This window comes from Chironomus tepperi, unplaced genomic scaffold, assembly GCF_022539635.2.
Source record: "Chironomus tepperi strain 1889 unplaced genomic scaffold, CSIRO-AGI_Ctep_v1 contig_298, whole genome shotgun sequence".
In the NCBI taxonomy this organism is placed as follows: Eukaryota; Metazoa; Arthropoda; class Insecta; order Diptera; family Chironomidae; genus Chironomus; species Chironomus tepperi.
The window spans coordinates 3,535,395-3,558,910 of NW_027226420.1; the positions used below are offsets into that span (position 1 = coordinate 3,535,395).

A 23,516-nucleotide genomic window follows, 5' to 3' on the forward strand; every position below is an offset into this window, starting at 1 on the left:
AAACATGGATTCAATGTAGAAGAAAAAGATAAAAGCGTGTGGAGCAAGTGTTTTTTTCTGAGGATGAATGGTAATGTAAAACAAAGTGGAAATGAAGTGGAAAATAATTTGTCGTTCGATTTGTTGATAATTTAGAGCGCTTGTGGCTTGTTGTGGAAGGTGAAATTGGAAGGTGAGCTTCTAAGGGAATAAAGGAGCTTGATGTATTGCTGTGGATTATCAGTCGTAAAATTGATTCTGTACATTAGTCATTCAATGAGTCTATTGGATGAGTCTATCGAGAATACTCCTAGGTTCTCTAGATAGAACTGTACCCATGATGATGCTTAACGGTTGAAGTCAACATTGTTATGCTAAATCGTTGAAACTAGAGTTTATACATGGGTTCCTTAGATTTTGCTCATAATCTAGAAAAGTATTATCATTTTAGAGCATACCTATCATTGTTTTTGACATAAGCGTTCTCAAGGTGCGATAAGCAAGATATACATATCCGAGATAGGAACATCTTCAGGAGGTTCGGGGTAACCTCCTTTCTCCATTCTTACTTGATTCCTAGTTAATATTAATCAAGTGTGAATCATAGGGCTCCTTTGCTAATGAGAAGGTCGAAGATAGGCACTTGGTTACGAGAGGTAATGTGGAACTGGCTGCATGTATTGTGCATCATACTCTTGTACTTCGCCATCGCCATTCTAAAATGGATTCTTCAATTTGCTTTCCATACAAAATAACCCGGACTACACTCGTGCTTTGGTGTCGTCTCGATTTCAGGACATGCTTCTGATGCCAATGATTGTAAAGTTGATCTCTTTCTATTGTAAAAGATGAACAACTTAATGTTTTCAATGATTGTCCAACTAAAAAATGCTTTGAAGCTTGCCAAGGCATTGACACTCGTCATCTGCTTTCATCCAGCCCATACAATCTTTCATCCGGATGAAATTTTTGTATGGAGATGAAGAATTCTTTCATTCGGATGAAACATGTGTCAATGCCTTGAAGCTTGCCCAGTCGAGTTTCGAACCCATCACCAACGTGTCGATGTTCCAACAATTCAACAACCAATTCCACGTAATATCTACAAGCCACACCAATCAATTTACAATTTCTACTACATATGGCAACATCAACCACTTGAGATGCTATCACCAAGCCTATTGTCATGTAACATTCTATCCTGACATTCTGTCGAGCACTTAAAATACCAATTTTATGAAATCATTCAATTCCATTTTTAAGACAATTCAACATGTTCACTTTGCATAGTAATAGAGTAAAATTCATAAAAAAGGCTGAATTTCCATTTAAGAACTATAAGATATAATAGCAGTCAGACAAGAAGCCACCAATGTCATCATTCTCTCCTAAAATGTCGCCATAAAAAAGAAAGGCACAAAAAAAAAGAAAAGTTTTAATGAGAAGCAACATTTTATCTCATTTTAATGTTATTTATTCGTAGATAAATTCACAAGATTACTTTTCATATGTTAAACACTCTAAAAATGACAATGAATATGTGTGTATGCATGACTGTAAAGTAATGTAAATGAGAGAGATGTATTTGTATTAAAATTGTAGACACAATCCTTATTCGTGTATCACACGCAATAAAATGAAGTACAATAAGGCAACAAATAAAATGAAAAGTTTATATACAGCATAAAGGAAGCATTGGAAGTAATTAAAAAGGATGGGAAACTTTGCCATTGAATTATTGATGAGCTGAATTAATTATCTTGTTTAATCAAGAAGAGATTGTCGAGTCGAGAATTTATGAGATTCTGTTATAATTAAGTTTGAAGAATTCAGTTCTTTTTCATGCTTAAGATTCTCTAAAAGTTATTTTTAAGGGTAATAAAATTATTATAAAAAAGTTTTTCTCAAGCTATAATTGTTGTTTTTCTACATAATTTAAATATTTTCTTGTTTATACACTTTGATGTAGTTGTTGATGAAGTAAGAGTTAATTAAAAAAATTGTTGTCAATATTTATAAAAGTTAAGAATATCTTGTAAATATGTACTCAACTTAAACTGTACGGTTTATACTGAGATCCTGACTGAGATAGTGAGGAGTTGATTGAAATAATAGCTTAGTAGAGGAACTGAGGATAAAACTAAAAATGCTTTTAAGTAGAGAATTTGCTTCAAGAATGCGGAATTACAATAACTATTCAAATTGGCGGAACTTATCAGTTCCGAAACTCAATTTATTTTTGAAGGGTCCAGTTTGTCTTGAGCCTTGTGTATGATGGATTGAGAGTTCGGTCTCGGTTGGGAGTCGAACCTACGTACTCACAAAAGATAGGTACAGATATCCGAATTGTTGGCTAACCACTCGGCCACAGAGACCTTATACTCGGATCGGCAGTTTCGTCTATATATGGCTCGATATCCCAGATTCTAGTCTGTTCAGGCACCACAGTGAGTAAGAGCGATATCCATCTTAGTTAGGCTAACAAGTGTTTGGTCCCCTATACTTACTTACTGACTGGAACAATGCTTCGACTTGGAGCCTAGACTATTACAGAAGGCTTTCCATCTGACTCTATCTGTCACATCACAAAGCTTGTATAAATTACTGTTTTACCCATATTTTGACATTTTATTGACATTTCATTTCCGCATTACTGTTCTACGCCAAGTTGCTTTTGGAGTACCAAGGCGCCTTTTGACTTGTGGATTCCACCTAAGCGCAGTAAAACTAGTTTGTGATGGTGATCTATGTCGATTACTAACTGTCTGTGTCTATCAACAGCCTTTTTTCTATGAGGATGATTTAAAAAAAAAACACTTTTGCTGGGAATTGAACTCATGTGTCTCACAACATAGAGGATAACATACTCTATGTCGACTGCCTATCCTTTCAGTCAATGTTCTCTTAAACTGGCAGATTTATCCTATATGACTCAAACCCTATATGGCTCGATCCCAATATGGCTCCCTATATGGCTCGATCCCTATATGGCTCGATCCCTATATGGCTCGATCCATATATGACTCGATCCATATATGGCTCGATTAATTTTGCACTTCTTCATAATCTTTCAAAAAGTTCCTCATCCCTAGACTACCATCACATTAAAAACAATAATCTACACCACCGTCAGTACATCACAATTTAAATTGAAATGAAATATTTAGCATAAAATATTTAATCTCGCAGAAACTCCCCCCAGACCCGCTTTTCAAATTCATCTAATTTCCCATTTGTGTTAATTTGCTCACTGCAAACATAGTCAACGGAAATGAGCAAGAATTGCAAATTATTTCATGATCAAATTTGTACAATAAAAAGGAACAAATGAGCGGTTGATGAAACAAAAGACGATAGCAAATTCGCGGGAAAAAAAGTTGAAATGCGAGGAAAAAAGGAGAGTAAAAAAAATTGGTAAACGGAAGTAAAATTTATAGCTATAATAAAAAATCAATTTTGCCATTAATGGAGGTCATGAATACATTATATTACTTACTTACTCACAAATTTTTGTTCTTTATTCATCTCAAATAAATGATTTTCATCGGGCTTTTTTTGTGTTGCTGAACTTTTCGCATTATTGGTGCTGTTGACAGTTTGACTGTTCATGAACTCTATTGAGGAGCTATTCAGGAAGTTGCAAACTGTGGGGAAATTAAAAACTATATTTTCGAAAGTGAAAATTTCCATGTTCGAAAGTTAAAATTTTCGAAAGTTTAAAATTCAATTTTCGAAAATCAAAAATCTAATTTCCGAAAATAAAAAATTTCCATTTCGAAATTCAAAAACTCCATTTTTGAAAGTCAAAAAAACCATTTTCGAAAGTTGAAAATTCCATCTTCGAAAGTTAAAAAATTCTAATTTGAAAGTTAAAATTTTCATTTTCAAAAATTAAAACGTTCATTTTCGAAAGATAAAAATTCCATTTTCGAAAGTTGAAAATTCCATTTTCGAAAGTTGAAAATTTCATTTTCGAAAATTAAAGATTCTATTTTCGAAAATCTATATCCGAAAGTTGCAATTTCCATTTTCAAAAGTTAAATATTTCATTTTCGAAAGTTGAAAATTCAATTTTCGAAAGTTAAAAATTCCATTTTCGAAAGTTAAAAACTCCATTTTCGAAAGTTAAAAATTCCTTTTAAAAATGCGCCTAGTCATCACCAAACCAGCAATCAACAATCATTATTTCTTTTATTTATCCATTCATTCCTCTCGTTATCTCTAATTCAACTTGAAAGGCGAATTTCCTTAAGAAACTGAATCAAATTGATGATGAAAGAAGATGAAAAAAAGCAGCACACAAATGAATTTCAAATTAATATTTTTTTTTCATTCTTAGGTATAGCGGAAGTAGAATCACAAATGTGGATGTACCATAAATATGAGGAAGCATTTGCTAAAACAATAGACAAGACAGAGAGAGAAAGAGGAGAAGATAAAGCATGGGAATGAATTATTATTCTTTCCTTAAGTAAACCATTAAACACTCCATGAAATGAAATTAATTTATTTATATTTCCGCCAGTTGTTGTTATTTTATTTATTATACATATTTTGTTGAGTCGTTAAATGACTGCTAACTGCAAGGCACAAGTCCTTATGGAGGGAGATATGAGGGGATTAGTGAAGTATGGAATGCAATGTCATGGTGTTTGGTTTGAGGTTAGAACGCATGAACTGACTGGTGTGTCTAATGTGTCATGTTTTGGCGCCAAATATCTCGGAATGGATGAATTTTGACGCCTAATCTCTAGGGCAGGGGTGGGCATTCCTTTTATCTTTCCCGGTACACTTTGGAGGTAAGCCTCGACCGAAACCGTACACGGTATACGGTTTATGGCATTTCGATGAATTATTCGCAGCTCATTATTTTACCTCGGCACACAGGTTGTCCACCACTGCTCTAGGATCTCTGGAAAGAGACTGTCCATAATGAGGTATTTGGTTTTGGTAGTTGGAAAGCTACAGACAGCTTCAGACACCATTTAAATATGGATCTCCGACAGAGTTGCAAAACAGGCACCTGTGACAGGCGAAAACCGTACAAATTCTTGATAATTTGTATGGTTTTGTAAGAAAATCCATTTAAATTATCAAGAATTTGTACGGTTTTTGCCTGTCACAGGTGCCTGTTTTGCAATTCTGAGATTCTCAGATGATCCGAATGTCCAGCGAAGTAGGTAGATGAGGTCAGTCAGCTGCATCCCTTTGAGGCATGATTCAGAAGTGCTACAGATCAGTCAATTCTTATTCTATCATCGAATCCGACATTTATGACCAAAATGTACCAACATTCCCTCAAGATGTATCAAAAGTTCACCTTAATGTCATGATAATAATCCTATTAAAGCTACTTATTACTGACTGTCGACGCCTCAATAAGGATTCACCTCAAAAGTTCAAAAACCTTTTTATAAACTGCTTAATGTAAGTCATTTGACAGGCAGTTGCTCTTTAGACACAAACTATGAACAATAACTCCCTCAGAATATTCTTAACTACCGGACGACTTCATGCAATACGTATGAAAGCACATCCTTATATCTTTCTTTATGTCTTCTTCTCAGCAGCACTGACAATAATAAAACAATGATGACGATGACGACATGAAAAGGAATTGCGCTTAATTTTTTTTTTGTGTCTCATTTTCTTCATGAATTGAAGTGTCAAAACAAGAACGAGGAAGTAGGAAGCATTTTTCGTCTTCATTGTTATGAAAATGTATGACATGAATTAAAATAAAAGAGTAATTAATTTAAAACTAAAAACTTTGCCTTCTTCTTCCATTCATATCGTCATTTTACTTCCTTGCAAGTTGCTTGCTTGGTTTCTTTCTCGTCTTCATTTGTGTCTCTTTACTGGCTCTATACCAACATGCTGTACATTTACATACACACAGTGAAGGAATATAGACAAAGAGAAAGGAGCAAAAGAAGGTCAAAGTTTCGACTAATTTCAAATTATTAATAAAGTTTTTTGTGTACAGGGCTGGGATTGTAAGTTTTTAGAATTTTTAACGGCTTTGTAAGATTTGAATTTTGATGCATTTTTAAGATTTGAATTTTAACGGTTTTGTAAAATTTGAATATTTTTGGTTTTGTAGGATTTGAATTTTAACGGATTTATCAGATTTGAATATTAACAGTTTTGTAAGATTTAAATTTTAACGCATTTAGATGATTTGAGTTTTAACTGCTTTTTAAGATTTGAAAATGATTTATCAGATTAAAATTTTAATGGCTTTTTAAGTTTTGAATTTTAACGAATTTACAAGATTTGAATTTAAACGAATTTTTTGAATTTAAATTTTAACGACTTCGTAAGATTTGAATTTAAACGGTTTAGTAAAATTTGAATTTTAACGAATAAACAGGATTTGAATTTTAACGGTTTTTTAAGATTTGATATTGAATTTTAATTGTTTTTTTGAATTAGAATTTTTAAAAATTTGTAAAATTTGAATTTTAACGGTTTTGTAAAATTTTAATTCCAATACTTTAGAAAAATCTGATTTAAATTATCAAATTTTGTATATGCTCAAAGATCACAGCAAGCACAACTTAATATTCCCAACACTGATGTCCTCCTTTTTGCCGTTAGATTAGCACAAGTAGCACCGAAAAAAATTTAATAAGACGAAAATGTTCATGTGCTGCTTCCATGAAAATGAGCTTTTAGAGAGTTAAGCTTCATAGCTGGCAAATCTATTTTGAGGATTATTTGATTAAGGAATTAAGGATTATTGAAATAAGAAAATAAGTTGATGTCGTCATTTATTATACTCGAGTTTTTCTTCCCACACAGAAGATTGAAAATAAGGATGAAAATTTGCATAATGATGAGAAGCTTTGATAGTTCGTGAATATTGAATTGGTGTATTTATTTAAGGCATTTTATGAAACATGATGTGATTGGATTTTAAATCGCTTTATTTTAAATCTCAAATTGAATAAAGTTCAATTCTCAAAGTCCTCAATGTTGATGAACCAATAAAAATTGTTATTTTGAGTATTGTCAATAATCTCCTTTGGGGGGAAGCTTGCTAAGAGCTTTAGAATTATTTTTGAATGTTTCAGTATTTAAATTTTTATAAGCTGTTGTGGGAAGTCAGTCATTATTGGAAGTTACAAAAGTGTTGTTGATTTTAAATGCTTGAACGGATTTGAAGATTTTGAATTTTAACGGATTTGTAGATTTTGAATTTTAACGGTTTTGTAGAATTTGGATTCAAACAGTTTTGTAGAATTTAAATTCTAAAGATTTTGTAGAATTTGAATTCTAACTGTTTTGTAGAATTTGAATTCTAACGATTTTGTAGAATTTGAATTCTAACGATTTTGTAAAATTTGAATTTTAACGGCTTTTTAGAATTTGTTTTTTAAAGTTTGAATATGAATGAAACCGTTATAGGTTTTGTAGAATTTGAATTCTAACGGTTTTGTAAAATTTGAATTTTAACTGTTTTGTAGAATTTGAATTTTAACTGTTTTGTAGAATTTGAATTCTAACTGTTTTGTAGAATTTGAATTCTAACAGTTTTGTAGAATTTGAATTCTAATGGTTTTGTAGAATTTGAATTCTAACGGTTTTGTAAAATTTGAATTTTAACGGTTTTGTAAAATTTGAATTCTAACAGTTTTGTTTAATTTGAATTTTAACGGTTTTGTAGAATTTGAATTTTAACGGTTTTGTAAAATTTAAATTCTAACAGTTTTGTAGAATTTGAAATCTAACGGTTTTGAAAAATTCAAATTTTGACGATTTTGTAGAATTTGAATTTGAGCAGATTTGTAAAATTTGAATTTTTAACAGCTTTCAGTACATCATTTATGAACGACTCCCAAAAACTGAAGAATTCAGTTCGTTCATTAAAAGTTCTAAGTCCTCAATGCTCTTTTAAATAATTCAAAAAAATTGTTTACAAACTTAAAATTCATAAAGTATACAAATATTTGTTCTTTTGAAATGAACGTCAGCATCATCATCAACAGCAACAACAATGCCAAAGAAAAACTTTTTTTTATAATGAATAATTATAGCAAAGTTTTGCATGAAAATCATAATTAATTAAATTAAATGAAGTTAAATTAAATTAAGAAATTGCTTCCTTCATTTAATCATTTAAGGACACAGAAGAACAAATAAAAGCATCAAATTGAAGCACGTGCCAATAAACTATCAGAAATTGAAAATTCTTAAATTGTCGATTCTGATTTAGTGTAAAATAGAACTGCTGCTTCTATTATCACAAAATTGAGGACAGAAGTGAAAGAGTGAATACAGCTTTCACAGATTATTGAGTCTGCATTGAATTGGATACTTCCGTTTCTACATCTACCGAGCTATCGTCATGCGAATTAATTCCAATTTTCCGTAGATTAGTATAATTCTAATCTTCTGACTATTGCCTGTGCCTGCTCTCTCTCTGTTCATCTCTTATAGACTATTTTTTCCCCAAAATTTGCCACATTTTCTACCCGATTCGATTCGTTTCATTCAATTGGATTATAAGACGACTTCAATTTTCATAAAATGCCTCAAAAGTACTTGCTACTATAGATTGAAGAGAATGGAGCAATGGGATTTAGTTCCTTTTTTTTGTGCAAACGTTTTCAATTTAAGCTTGAAGTGTTTCATTGTTGGATTTGGTAAAATGGTCACATTGTATGATTTAGATTAAAAATTAAGAATTATAAACTTTAAAAGTGAAAATTCGAATTTCAAAAATTAAAAATCTGAATTTCGAAAGTGAAAATTTTGAATTTCGAAAGAGAAAATTTTGAATTTCGAAAGTGAAATTTTAAAGTTAAAGTGAAATTTGGAATTTTAGAATAAAATTTTGAATTTCGAAAGTGAAAAGTTTAATATCGAAAGTTAATCTTCAATTTCGAAAGTTAAATTCGGAATTTCAAAAATACAGCTATTGATTTCGAAAGTGAAAACTTGAATTTCGAAAGTGAAAAATTCAATTTCGAAAGTTAAGATTTTAATTTCGAAAGTGAAAATTTGAATTTCGAAAGTGAAATTTTGAATTTCGAAAGTGAAAATTCTGCAAAATGCGTCCTCATAATCCATCCAAAGTTCACTGCCTTCCTCACAAAATTTCTTGATTTCCAATTCATACTAAATGTTTTGATTCAAATGCTTATTCCGTTTGCTTACAGCAATGACTAGCTTTAGTTGAATCCATATGTAGATACACAAAAAATATATGTGTGACTGACTGTTTCTGTTATGAAAATCATTTGTTGGCCAAAATAACAAACATGACAATAGCTTTAATCCAATGAAGCAATTGATAACTGCTATTGGCAGCAAATGTTGTCTTTCCATCTCCCTTACAAGCTTCCTCCCTTCACTTAATACTATCATACATAAGTTCATACTCTAGATACAGTGTATTTTAGATGAAATGGAAAATTGTTTAATACCGTTGGAGAAAAGAAGCATCAAGGCAGTAAGCTTTATCTAAATTGCTTCATGATGTTCAATATAATAATATTATATTATAGATTCAATGGAACGTAAGAATAGACTTTGTGTGAGAGATGATTTTTTGGCTGCTAAAATTGGCCGATTTTAATGCTATTTTTATGGCTCTCTTGGTGGTCAGGGAATGAATGCATTTTAACCACAATTGCAGATGATTCCAACTTCTTTTATTCCATTTAATGATTTTACTAGAAAATTTTATGGATGTTATTGAGGTTATTTTATAGTTTTTAAGATTAGGGAGATTTTATATGGTATGGTATTATTTAGTTTATTATGTCTAAGCATGTAGAATATAATATGCATTAGGATTGGGAATGATTTGAAAGATTTTGAACCGGATCAATAAAACTTGGATCAAAACAGTCAGTAATAGATTAAATTTATCAATTTTGAACCGGATCAAACATTTTTGAACCGGATCAAACTATTTGGAATCGGATTAACAATTTTGAACCGGATCAATTAAATTTGAATCGAAAAATCAGTTTAAGATTGAATAAATCAATTTTGAATTGAATCAATAGTTTCTCGTACTAAATCAATGCTTTTGGAATCAGATTGTCCAGTTTTTGAACCGGATCAATTAGTCAAACTCAGACCTAAATTTGAGAATCTGTGAGCCCGAACAATCAAATGAAAGCAATTATTTTAGTTCTGAATTAATCAATCATGATCCGGGTCAATTTTTTTTGAACCGGTTCAATAATTTTGAACCGGATCAATAATTTTGAACTGGATCAAAACCACTGAAGATAGTCAATACTTCTGGAACCAGAATGTTCACTTTTTGAACCGGATCAATAATTTTAGAAAGTCAAGACTTTTGAGACAAGATTAAATGGCTTTTGAACCGGATCAATAATTTTGAACCGGATCAACAAAATTGAACTTCATCAGTCAATATTGAATCAGATCAATCCACTTTAAACTAGTCACAATAAGTATGCAAGTAATGAACTCAAATAGTTCTTATCAAATCAAAAACATCAGACGCAATCAACTATCAAAGCCTTTACCAAATCAAAAATCAGCCAAACCGCTTCCAAAAATAACATTATATGCCCACACTAATTCAAATCCTTCTCCGAATATTCAGAAACCTCAAAAGAACACCTAAAGCATGTATAAGTAAAAGAAAATAGTAACAATTTTCATTGAATTTTCTTTCTCTTTTGTGGCTCTGATGAAAAACTTTCTTTCCTTCACATTTTTCTGTTCTGTTACATTGTTGATGTTGGGAAAGTAGCACGATGAGAAAAAAGTGAAGGGAATAAAAAGAAGAGAAACTTTTCAATCTTTATTGGATTATCGCTATCTGAAAATTTTTTTTTTCGTTCTTTCCTCTCACTTGCTTCACATTTACATCGGATCTTCTATTCCTTTATATCGCCAAATAGTATAGTGAATGTAGATATTTATACAATATGACTTTAAGTATATTTTTGAGGGAAAGGATGAAAGGGGTTTGGGGTGGATATGAATGGAAAAATGAAAAGGAAGATGAAGGAATTCGTTCGAGTGTTTGAGAACGTGATATCATGCACAGTAACTTCAAAATCGGGTATTGGAAGAGAAATGAATTCTTTATCGACATGGCCAGAGGCGTAGCAAGCCTTTAAAAAAAATTATCTCAAAAAGTTCACGGATTTTTCTAACTTTATCAAGGCTAAAACTTATTTTCAGCATCTAAACAATAGACAAACTTCGCTAATACATGGCTTAATGCTGAACTTTATAGAGGTTATTTCCCAAAAAAAAAGCAGCAGAAACTTCTTTGTGATACGTCTCTTGGGCATGACCTTTGAATTTTCTTTTTCGGTTTCTTGTACAATGAAAGGAACTAAAATATGAATGATAAAAGGATGATGACTTAAGAGAAGAATGGAAACTTGTGGAAGTGTAAAAGTTGAAAAGTCATTGAATTGAGAAAATGGTTGGATTTGATGACGCGTATTTGGATTGCTTTGATGTGGATTTGGCGTTGGCTATAGTAGTTGTAGGATGTTTTAGAGCTTCCAGAGCATTTTTAGTGCTTAAAATTAAGTCTAGTTGACTAAACAAATCCAAAAAAATAAACAAAATTTTAAATGCAATTAACTTCAAAGATTTAATTTATTGGGAATCGAACCCTGTTTCTGAGCGCAGAAATCAGATCTTTGTCTTTCGGCTCCTATAACTTGGAATATATCATTTGCAAAAAGTAGCTTTTAATTAATTGATCTAACACATAAAAGAAGGAGATGTCTATAATCCCCATTTATACATCATAGAACATCAAGGGCAGTTAAGCATCACTATGAAGTAATTGGACAAGACTTGGTTTAAGTTTGAAGTAATTTATTAGAAGGTGGCCAGTTAAAATCCTACAATTTCCAAATTTTTGTTTCTTATCAGAAGCTTTGACTGTTCTAGTGCTGAATGTACTTTTGTACATTAAAGCTAGATTGAGGCACTAGGCAACGTTGAATTCAAGAGAGGATCAGGATCATGAAGCGTAGAAGAAAAGGAATAGAATGATGATATTAAGAGGCCAAATTCATTGTTATTCTACAGGAAAGCTTATGGTGTTAAAATGCCTGAAAATTTGACATCTGGTTAGCATAATTCTAGCCCTAGACCAGATTCTAGACTTTGTGGATGGTAAAAGAGCTCGTGGTAGACCGAAGAACTAATGGAAGGAAGCTGTCGATAGAGACAGCATTGCATTTGGTATTGACAATTGGCAGGCGGAAGCCGGCGATTGAACCAGTTATGGGCGACATATGAGGGAGGCCATGGACCACAGTTGATCTGTACGGCCAGTGACAGAGTTGTCTTGGCTTGAGAGGGCCTTTTAGGCTATTTCTACTCCATTTGTCTTTCCGACTGAAAGCAGATCAACGCAAGATCCTGACAATTTGTCTACATCTAAATCTATTGGCTACATAGACATACTACAAACATCCAGCACTATTCCCAACTTCTTCAGAATCAAAAACTACAAACAATTTTTTTTTCTTTCACACAGAAATAAATAAATACCTTCCGAATACACAATAGGCTTACTCACATACACACAAAAAATAAGAAAAACACATTGAAACACGTTCTTTACAAAAAAAGAGAAAGAATGAAGAACATGTTGGAGCAAAAAGAATAGAATTCCATGAGGGACTTCCAAGTGGTCTTGTTAAATTTCTTCTCTTTTTTTCCAATCCAATTCCTCCGAAAACAACAAAAGACTTTTAGGCATCAGAAGAAAAAAAGTTTTCAATTCCAAACTTATTTTTCAAAAAAATAAGGAAAGTCATTCAACCCCTCACAAGAAGGTACGAGTTACTATAAAACTACAATTCTCGGTATCATTATGAAATGGATAGTCTCAAAAGTATCAATTTACACAAGCTCAATTGAATGTTTTGTTGCTGAATTTGTTAAAGAAATCTTTTTTTTTTTATCTGACAAATTCACGTGCTTGAGCTTTAATTGGAAAAGAAGAAGATGTGAAGCACCACAAGCACGTAAGGTCGATAAACATTTTGCTACAATGAAGATTTGAATGAGGATCTTTAATAAAAGAAAGTCTTTTAATAAAAGGTTATTAAAGCAGATGGGTTTGATAGATATTGGTAAGATGACTTATTGGTTATTGGCTACTCTTTTTGATTGGATTGAATATAATTTGTAATCAATTGAAGGGCTTTTGAACCGGTTCAATTGGTATTGTAATGGTTTAACTACTTTTGAATATATTTGGGCGCTTTTAAAAATGACTAGAAGCAAGTTTAGGATTGACTTGCTTAATTTTTAAAATAATAATGAAATTTTGAACCGGATCAATTACTATTGAACCGGATCAGTTATTTTTGAACTGAATTAACTGTTTCTGAATTTGATCAGCTGTTTTTGAACTTCATCAACTGTTTCTGAACTGGATCAACTGTTTTTGAACTCGATCAACTGTTTTTGAACTGGATCAATTGTTTTTGAACCGGATCAACCGATTTTGAACAGGATCAACTGATTCTGAATTGGTTTAGCTGTTTTTGAACTGGATCAACTGTTTCTGAACTGGATCAACTGTTTTTGAACTGACTCAATTATTTCTGAACCGGATCAACTGTTTTTGAACTGGATTAACTGTTTCTGAACTGGATCAACTGTTTTTGAACTGACTCAATTATTTCTGAACCGGATCAACTGTTTTTGAACTGGATCAACTGTTTGTGAACAGGATAAACTGTTTTGAAGAGAAGTAACTGATTTTGAACCGGATCAATTTTTCTTGATCATAATTAGGTATTTTTTAATTAGATTGGCTCATTTAGATCATTGATTCGGTTCAAAAACTTTTAAATTGATTCAACCATTTCTGAACCGGTTCAATTTTTTTTGAACCGGATCAATTTCTTTCAAATTCTCGATTCCTAATTGCTTTTTTAAAATGCCTCTTTAATTATCCAATAACAGCCCAACAATTCCTCCTCATATCCTCTACTTTCACAAAGATGAGTGAAAAAGTTATGAATCTTAAAAATTGAAAAGACGAAGCCTCTATACACGACATAAAAAACTATTATACCATCTTTTCTCTTTCTAATACAAAAAAAAAAATATTTTTTATCTCACTTTTTTTTCTGTACATTGGCACCATATTTCACAGTAATATCGCTATTGTGAGAAAAGCATTCAGAATGCCTCGTAAAAATTCAAGCACTTAAATGTGGAATGAAAAATCGAAAACTTTTTTTATGTCCCCCCATAAACTTGTGTTATGTATGATTAATCGTTTTATGTTTGTGCTGGACTTACCTTCGATGAGATTTTCTCATTCTTTATCGTCATCATCATCTATCTATAGTGAAGATAAAGATTATCGATTTTATTGTCGAATCAGAATACATAATGGATAGACGATGCTTTAGTTTAGAAACTAAAAATGGATATTTATGTTGAGGGTATGAAAAAAAGTTTTAGTTTTACAGATTTTTCGGATATGATAATACGATTGAAGATTTTATAGATCGATAAAACAAAAATTTATTCGCCTTTCTTTTTTTGGTGAATTGAATCTGTCTTAAATAATCTTTAAGGTTTTAGGGGTGGATTTTATGACTTTTTTTTCTTTTGAATAACAATTTTTATATTGAATGAAATTGCTAATTTTTATGTAATTTTGAAGGTTTTTTTAAAGTTCACATTAAGTTCTTTAAACAGCTGCAATTTAGCTGCTTATGCTTACTGCTGTGTATTTATGGTTAAAAGTCTAATTTTGTGATTTTATGTCCAATTTATTGCCGAAATTTGCTAATTTTAAAGAATCGTAAACAAAAGGGGTGTTCAACTACAAACATTAGTTGAAATTATATTCAAAATGCTCAAATTCGTTAATATTCAAATGTTAAAAAGTCGTTTTTCAAGAATCAGTTAAAATTCGATTCGAAATTCCTAAATTCGTTAATACTTAAATCTCAAAAAGCCGTTAATAACGATGTCAAACCAAATAACTCGATTTTCAGTACAATTTCCAAACAAATGCAATCCTGATGCAGATAACAATCTGAGAATCATTCAAAATAATAAGGGGTCATTCACTAATTACGTAACGCTTATTAGATAGTCAAAAAGCGTGTGTTTAACGTTACTATTACGATATTGTCACTAATCTTTGAGTGAATCGCTTAAGATGGGCATATCATGTGAACAGACGACCACAGGATTAACATTTGCAGACTTTGTGGATGGCAGAAGATCGATTGATAGACCGAAAAGCTTCTGGATTGGTTGTTAGAGCTAAAGTTCTCAATATGCAGATCTGACAGAACTTATATGAAGATAGAGCTGTCTACAGACGTTCTCTAAACGCGGCAATGGACCCCCGTGCACCCCCAACCAAGGAAGTAAAGCAAGTAAGTAAGTTTCATGTCACATCCCCAAAACAAACTCACATACCAACTCCTTAAAATTCAAGAACATTTTAAAATGCACTAAAAATTGAAAAAATATAATCCAATTTTATATCCAAAATAAACAGCATAAGTACCCCATACTCAATGAAAATTCGATTTGTACAAACTTACAAATTCTTTGTGTGTAAAATCGATTTGTTCCATCATCCCAATTCCTTATTCAAAAAATGTACTCTTGAAAATAAAGGAAAATAGACATGGAATTATCTGTGCGACAATATGAAGGCAGTAAGAATTGTTGATACAACGAATTTTTTATTTTCTGTAAAGGAAGCAAAAAAAGAAGGAATTTAGGGAAGATTGAAATGAAGATTACTAGACTGAAAAAAAAGTATCAATTTTCCCTGATTTTCTTCTTCTTCATCTTGTTAGTTCTTTATAGGTGGTAATGCCATATTGATGTCTCTCCTGAGTGCTTTTTATAAGATTTTAAATGAAGATTCTTATGCTGCATTTTTGCTGACTTACTTACGTTACTTAACGTTTCTAAGTGATTTTTAAGGAATAAGTAATCATAGGGCTGGGGTGGGGTAGGGTAAAGTTCTGGATTTTGACACGTTTTTGGTTCTTCTGTGGATTATTAAAATTGTCCGAGGATGATGCGTAGCTAGGAGGAGAAAGGAAGCTCGAATATGGCTTAATGCTGTTCAAATCGGGACATGGCGTTGCTATCCAACAAGACAAACGTGGATCCAGGAGAGATAGGGCCCATCCTCATGCTGTTTTTGACAAGATTCAATTCAAAATATTGGCAATCCATGCACAAAATATCAAATTATCCCTCAACTACACTACATTTCTGCCACAAACAACTTGATGTTCATGACACACAGATGACAGTTGCATGGCAGCTAAGCATGTGGCCAATTCTTCAACTTGAAAGTATTAGACGTTAGGGACAGTTCAGATCGATGTTCAACCGAGAAGTCTCAATAATTTGAAGATTTATGCCATTCTGGATGTGGATTAAGGTTTCCCGAAGTCTCAGTCTCGACAAATTCTACTGACCGAGACTGAGAGACTGAGACTGAGACTGAGACTGAGACTGAGACTGAGACTGAGACTGTGACTGTGACTGTGACTGTGACTGTGACTGTGACTGTGACTGTGACTGTGACTGTGACTGTGACTGTTACTGTGACTGTGACTGTGACTGTGACTGTGACTGTGACTGTCACTGTGACTGTGACTGTGACTGTGACTGTGACTGTGACTGTGACTGTGACTGTGACTGTGTCACGACTGAGACTGAGACTGAGACTACTCGGGAAATATTAGTCTCGGTCTCAAAATCAGGAACCCTTAATGTAAACCTAACCTCAATGTCCTTGAAATCCATCCCATCAAGCTCATTTCTCCCTAACTTCCAAATATCCCCACTGAAATTCCCCTTAAAAAAAGCTTCTTTTCCTTCAAACTTCTTTGATCAGCCAAACTTTCAACTTGAATGATTTGACAATACGGCATTACCTGAATGTCTTTATCATTAGGTGTGGATTACATTCATTTCTTTTCCTTGTTGAAAATTACCGCTTTTTTACATTCTTATCGAGATATTTTCTTCCATTCCATGTCTTTGCACTCACTCTATCGTGTCTGCACCGTATCAGTTCCTTTATTTTATTTTATTTCGATTTCAATTGAATCAACATCGTTGAGGATGTGTACGATGTGAGTGTATACGATTAAGGTAACGTATGCGTAAAAATAATAAGGAATAAGAGAAGCAGGAGGAGGTGGAAGAAGGAAAAGGTTAAGGCATTGGATTAGAAAAAAAAGAAAGAAACAACAAGCAATTTCTTATTTTGTTGTTTTTCTTTTTGGAAGGATGAATTTGGAGGTTGTGTGGATTTGAAGGCAGTTTGGCATGGTGACTTTAACGGTTTTTGAGAATTTGAAATTTCAGGGTACTCGAAAATGTGAATTTTTGAAAGCCGTTCAATTTTTATTTTGAAAATTTTGAAATTTTGGTTTTTTTGAAAACTGTTAAAATTTGAAATTTGAAAACCGTTAAAATTATAAATTTTGAAAACCGTTAAAATTAGAAATTTCGTAAACCGTTGAAATTTTGAATTTTCAAAAATCGTTAAAATATGAATTATAGAAAACCGTTAATTTTGAATTTTTGAAAACCATTGAAATTTTAATTTTTGAAAACCGTTAATTTTGAATTTTTGAAAACCGTTGAATTTTTGGAAACCGTTTACTTAGAATTCTTAAACCCTGCAAATTTTGAATTTTTAAGACCGTTCAAATTTGAATTTTAGAAAACCGGTAAATTTGAATTTTTGACTGCCGTTAATTTTAAATTTTCGAAAACCGTTAAAATTTGAATTTTCAAAAAACCGTTAAATTTCAACCATTCTCGCATCATAGAAGCTTCTTAAAATTGTAACCCCAATTACAAACCAACCTTAGCCGAATACATAGTTCTTCTTATTCATCATTTTTTCCTCTTTACTATGCCTTTCACAGGTAAATAACATCGTAAACATCAATTTCTCGATTGAAGGGATTTTCGTGGTTGGTTTGTATTTTATGATAAGCATTTACTTTTTATCCCTTTTAGAATCTTCCATTTAATTTGCTTTTTTTTGTTGCTGCTCCCGTCGTCATTTCCCATTCCAATGCAAGATTCATCTTTAAACATAATCATTCGTCATGCTATTTGTATATGTCCTTCAATCCACCTAATCTCGTCCATGATTTAAAGCATTCATCGATTCAATTCCAACCAAAATTGGTAAGGTCAATGATGGCTGCAAGCGTATAAATTGAAGCAATCGTGCATCCAAACGTACTTGAATTTTATAATAGATCTCAATGATTTGACATGATTGACGTTGAGTTGGTGGTATTAAATTAGGAATTTTTATGCTGCACGTAAACTTTACTGAATGCCTTCGTCCAATCTTTGGTCCAGTTACTCTTGTTAATGTCCTTTCATCTATTTTATTATTTTCTTTTGGGATTTTACTTTGTCATTATTTTTTTTGTGTCCGGCACGATGGATGGATGAATTTTGTGGACGGTTTGAGTGATGATTTCAGATTTTCATCATGACAATTGACATAAAGGAGAAAATGGAAGGAAAATGTTTGAAATTTGGGTTACGAAAATGAAAGATTGTATCAGATTGATATGAACAGGTTCTGTTTGCATTGTGGTTGATTTTTAAAGGAATCAGATTAATCGAAACATTTTTGAGAGAAAATCAAACAATGAAAATTGTGGTTTTATTGACATTTAAGACGAAATTGAGATTTTTGTGGCTGTTTAAAGTTAAGCTTTAGTGTAAATGCTCAACAATTCAGTTCTTTTTATGAAATATGTAGTGGAAAAGTGTAGTTCGAGCTCGTGGCATGACCTCTGCCCTTCTTTTTGTAGGAACAAGAATACTACAACATGATTATCCTGCCTGTTCATGATATAGTTTCTTTGTTTAATACATTTGAATAAAGCACAAAAACTATATGCTTGAAATGTATTTGGGCTTACTCATTAAAATCTAATTAGAATTCACGCAAAATAGCCATTAAAAGCTTTAGGCTTATTACAAAGCCATAATAAAAATGATGAACTCTTAATGAAGATCAAAATAATTTATTCTAGATCTTTGGGTTAACTAGACATTATTTTACAGCAGAGTTGCAAAACGATCAACTGTGACAAGCCAAAACCGTACAAGTTCTTGATAATTTGTAAGTTTTTACAAAACCATATAAATTATCAAGAATTTTTACGGTTTTTGCCTGTCATAGTTGCAACTCTGGTTTACAGAGCAATTCATTATACCCAAATTGTCGATTAACAGTTTCAAAATCCCGACGTGACTCTGACATGTTGCCGGATTGAAACCGAATTGAACTGATTTGAACCAAATGCCGACCTATAGGATTTACATCGAATCAGACATCAAGTAAGAATTATTAAGTTGTCGTCCTGTTGAATTTTTGATTGATTAACCAATTAGTGCTATATACAATCTTTGAAGAGCACACCCTTTACAAGACCCTGCAAAATACCCTGTAATGCACTTAGTCATAATTCTTGTATGCATGATTTCGACAAAAATCATTCAAATACTATTCTTTTAGATATACCCAAAATGCAAATGAAGGCACATTATGTGTCATAGACCTCAAAAAATTCCAACCCAAAACATGAACCAAGTTTCTTAACAAGAACGGTGAAATGACAAAGAAACTTCGAAAATTAGACATGATCTAGAATTGAACCCACGACTTTTGATATGTTAGGCCACTAATGTTATTTCCCCGGAGCGTATTCAAGAAGGTAGAGGTGATTTTGGGAGTCAATTTTAGCATTTAAAATTTCTTTTCCATTTCACCGCATAAGCTGTGTACTTCCTGTGAAAATATATTTTTAAAACTCAAACTAAAAAAAAGAAAAATCGTGTACTTCCGAGAAGAAGGATCACAAAATCTTGGGTATGGTTAAAATGAAATTCTTTGTAAATCCTATTCTTAGGGATTAAAATAGATTTACTGGAAATTTACATCCTTTTCAATCACATTAAAATTATTCTAAGTGCATTTCCATGTAGCTATGTGCAGATTTTGGATGGAAAAGAACTCGAGGTAGACCAAAGAGCTCATGTGAGCAACGATGCAAAAGTGCTGGGAATTAGAAGCTGGCAGAAGTTGTCTAAAGACAGATGCAGCTTCAGATGAACGTCTAAATGCGGCGATGGGCAGTCGTGGGTCTTTGCCAAGGAAGTAAGTAAGCAAGTATGTTGAAATGTCCAATTTTACTAGTAATTTCATAGATTACTGTATAAATCAGTGTTGGACAACCTGTGTGCTGCGGCACACTAGAGTGTTGACAAAAATGTTTGGAAATGCCATGAACCGTATGCCGTGTACGGTTTTGGTCGAAGCTTTTCATCAAGGTGTGCCGCAAAAAGTAAAAGGTTGCCCACCACTGATGGTACAGCTATATAATATGTTAAAGTATGTAGGCACTCACCTTTTGTAGTTAGCAATTTGAATAAATTCCACAATAATTTTACTGACAACAGCATAACTCCGATTAACCAGCTCAACGTGGAGTAAAATGTCATCGCCCACAATAAATTCAGTATGTGGTATGCTTATCACAATACATAATGGTCGTGGAAATAAACAATAAGTAAATGTTGTTGATAATTCAGCTCTAAATGGATAATTTTGTAAATCATATGGACGTATTATATTATGTCCAATTATAAGTCTAAATGGTCTAACTATTGTAATACTTTCATCATTCATAATGTCCAGAACAGCTGTTACTGTATAACGTATATAACCAAATTTTCCCTCAAAACTTGATGGTAATGCTGTTGGCAATTGATATATAAACGGATATTTGTGTATTCCACTGTTTAACAGCATAAACTCTTCCGTCTTTCCAAATGGATCATTATGGTCAAATATATGGATGACTTCCTTAAAATAATTCTCGAAATTTGTAAATGTTGAATACATTGGACTGTCGGAAACTATAAATTAAGCATAAATAAAAACATAGAAAAATTAGGATATGATGCACAAAATTCTGCGGTAGATGTGATGCTGTAAATTTTGCCTGCCATACTTGCATGAGTGCTAATGACTGAAACTAGTTTAGTAGCCACATACATATCAGAGTGTGGCTTTCTCAAAAATGACCGTTAACTTTTTCAAAAAAAGAATTTTTGACGTTAATATTCAAATTTTTTTTGACCGTTACTTTTATTTTTCTTCATAACGTAAATTTTTATTTCAAAATAAGTTGAGTTCGAACTGTTCGAATTTTTCGACAATCTAATGTCGAAAAATTCGAATTTGAGACGGCCACACTCTGATACATATAATGATTTTAATGAATCTAATTACATGTCAATGACGGCCATTTCACTTCACCAATACCCTCAATTGTTACATGGATATGACGAAACTTTTTCTCATCCGATAGCGTTAATTCAATAATGCCTGCAAAATAATTTTATAAAATAAATCATTTGGGCTTCTTTTTTTTTAATTGTGTAATTTTATGCGATGCTGCATCATGTGGATACGGAGGTATATGCAAAATCCGTGGGATGTCCGGGCGCTATTTTGAATTCATTGAACTGTTTCACATTAAGTATGAGTAAAAATTGGAGGGTAAATGAATTGACAATTCGAATTAATTTTTTGACCTGGATATAAAAAGGAGGAATTGGTAATTTGAGTAATCGATATGATTCTTTGGTAGGTGAGCATGCTGGATGTGGTTGGTCTAATTATTCAAAAGAATAGCTCACTTGACAATATGTGGGAAATGAGCGACGAATGATGGTGTTGAAGTTGAACGGATGCAAATTTGCCACTAAACTCATGAGTTCGAATCCTTCCATCAGACATCCAGATTGTGGTAGCCATATGACAGCCAGATGACAGTCACATGACAATCAGATGACGGTCATATGACAGCCAGATGACGGTCACATGACAGCCAAATAACAGCCATATGGAAGCCGGATAACAGCCATGTGGGAGCCAGATATTAGACACATGATGATGGCCATATGGCTGCCAGATGACACCCAAGACATTCAGACGTTAGCCACATGATAGCCAAATGTTGGCCATATAAAAGCCAGATGTCGGCCGCATGACAGCCACATGACAATTAGATGTCAGCCACATGACAGTTAGATGACGGTCACTTGTCAGCCAAATGATGACAACATGGTCAGATGACTAACCACGTGGCAGCCAGATGACGGCAAAATTACAGCCAAGTGCCAATTTTCATGATAATTGCCATAAAAATTGCCACTAGGAAGCCGGAAGCCATATGACAGTCACTTGGCTGCGCAGCCATGAATAATTTGTGCAAATCGGAACAGCTTGACACAATCCATAACATGATTTCCCAGAAACTTCAATGTCAATTTAAACTTGCCGGAAGTACCAATATAATCAATCTAAAATTTCCAGGAATACAAATTGAGCATTTAAATTTTCCAAAATTTCCTAAAAAAGCTTCCAGTCATGATTTATTTTGGTCAATAAAATAATTTAAGTCCTAACAAATTGAGTCGCATCTGTTTTGAAAGCTCGTAATTGTTATTACGTTAATTTAATTTAAAGCACTGCTCATAATGTTGAGCTTAATAGATTCAACCAAAAAAAAGGCATTTTACCTTTAAAATATTCGACAGTAAGCCACAATATAATACGATTACAGCAACGCCGTCCGAAATGATCATGTTTGTTGTACCTTTAACTGCAATTATGGATATTTACCTGATATAATTTCACCGCTCTTAATATTGTCGTTATTTTCATTGAATATGATAGCACATTCGACCATTATTTCCTTCTCTCTCTCTTTCCCTATTATTGGTTATTTTGTGTGTACGGTCGTAGCTGTTTTTGTCAACATGATATGAATTTTTTCCAAAAATAAAACGAAAAATTTTGTATTTTTTATTTTCAATTCATGGCATACTACGGTTAATGTTTATAATATTCCGTAAATGCCAAAAAATAACATTTTCTGCTTCCTTTACTTTAAGTCTCATGCTGGATAAAAAAAGGAACTGCTGTAAGTGAATGGAAAAGAGATGTTTTTTACTCGTGCCAATAGCATCGTGCATGAAAATAGGAAGAAGACGTTCCTTTTTTTGTCAAATCATCACAGAAATGTTGTTGATGAAGGAAGGAGCTGTTTTTAGTCTTGGTTCTATGCTGCTTTTTTCTATTTTCCTTGCTCTGTGATGTTCTACTTCAGTGGTGGACAACCTGTGTGCTCCGGCACAACTTGGTGGCAGAAGGCGTGCGGTTTTTGGAACTGACCGAAAATTATCCATCATACAGATCGTGTTCCGACACACAGATCGTATTCCGACACACAGGTCGTGTTCCGACACACTGGTCATGTTCCGACGCACAAGTCGTGTTCCGACACACAAGTCGTGTTCCGACACACAAGTCGTGTTCCGACACACAAGTCGTGTTCCGACACACAAGTCGTGTTCCGACACACAAGTCGTGTTCCGACACACAAGTCGTGTTCCGACACACAAGTCGTGTTCCGACACACAAGTCGTGTTCCGACACACAG

At 32.9% G+C, this 23,516-nt stretch overlaps 1 protein-coding gene across 1 annotated transcript; it reads right to left on the reverse strand.

The window, feature by feature from the left end:
• Window positions 1-709: 709 nt before the first annotated feature.
• On the reverse strand, window positions 710-22,763 carry LOC139092345 (arrestin domain-containing protein 17-like). The gene is made up of 4 exons (XM_070642694.1): window positions 22,697-22,763; window positions 21,299-21,394; window positions 20,412-20,922; window positions 710-815 (listed from the first exon to the last, which is right to left on the reverse strand). The coding sequence occupies exons 1-4, from the start codon at window positions 22,761-22,763 to the stop codon at window positions 710-712; spliced, it is 780 nt and encodes a 259-aa protein (XP_070498795.1).
• Window positions 22,764-23,516: the final 753 nt, after the last annotated feature.

Bases quoted from the DNA above. Each gene is read 5' to 3' on its own strand.
- LOC139092345 (XM_070642694.1), bottom strand. From the start codon at position 22,763: ATGGTCGAATGTGCTATCATATTCAATGAAAATAACGACAATATTAAG. The intron at 21,395-22,696 runs GTAAATATCCAT...ATTATTTTGCAG, and splicing joins GAGCGGTGAAATTATATCAG to GCATTATTGAATTAACGCTA. The intron at 20,923-21,298 runs GTAATTAGATTC...CTTAATTTATAG, and splicing joins GAAATGGCCGTCATTGACAT to TTTCCGACAGTCCAATGTAT.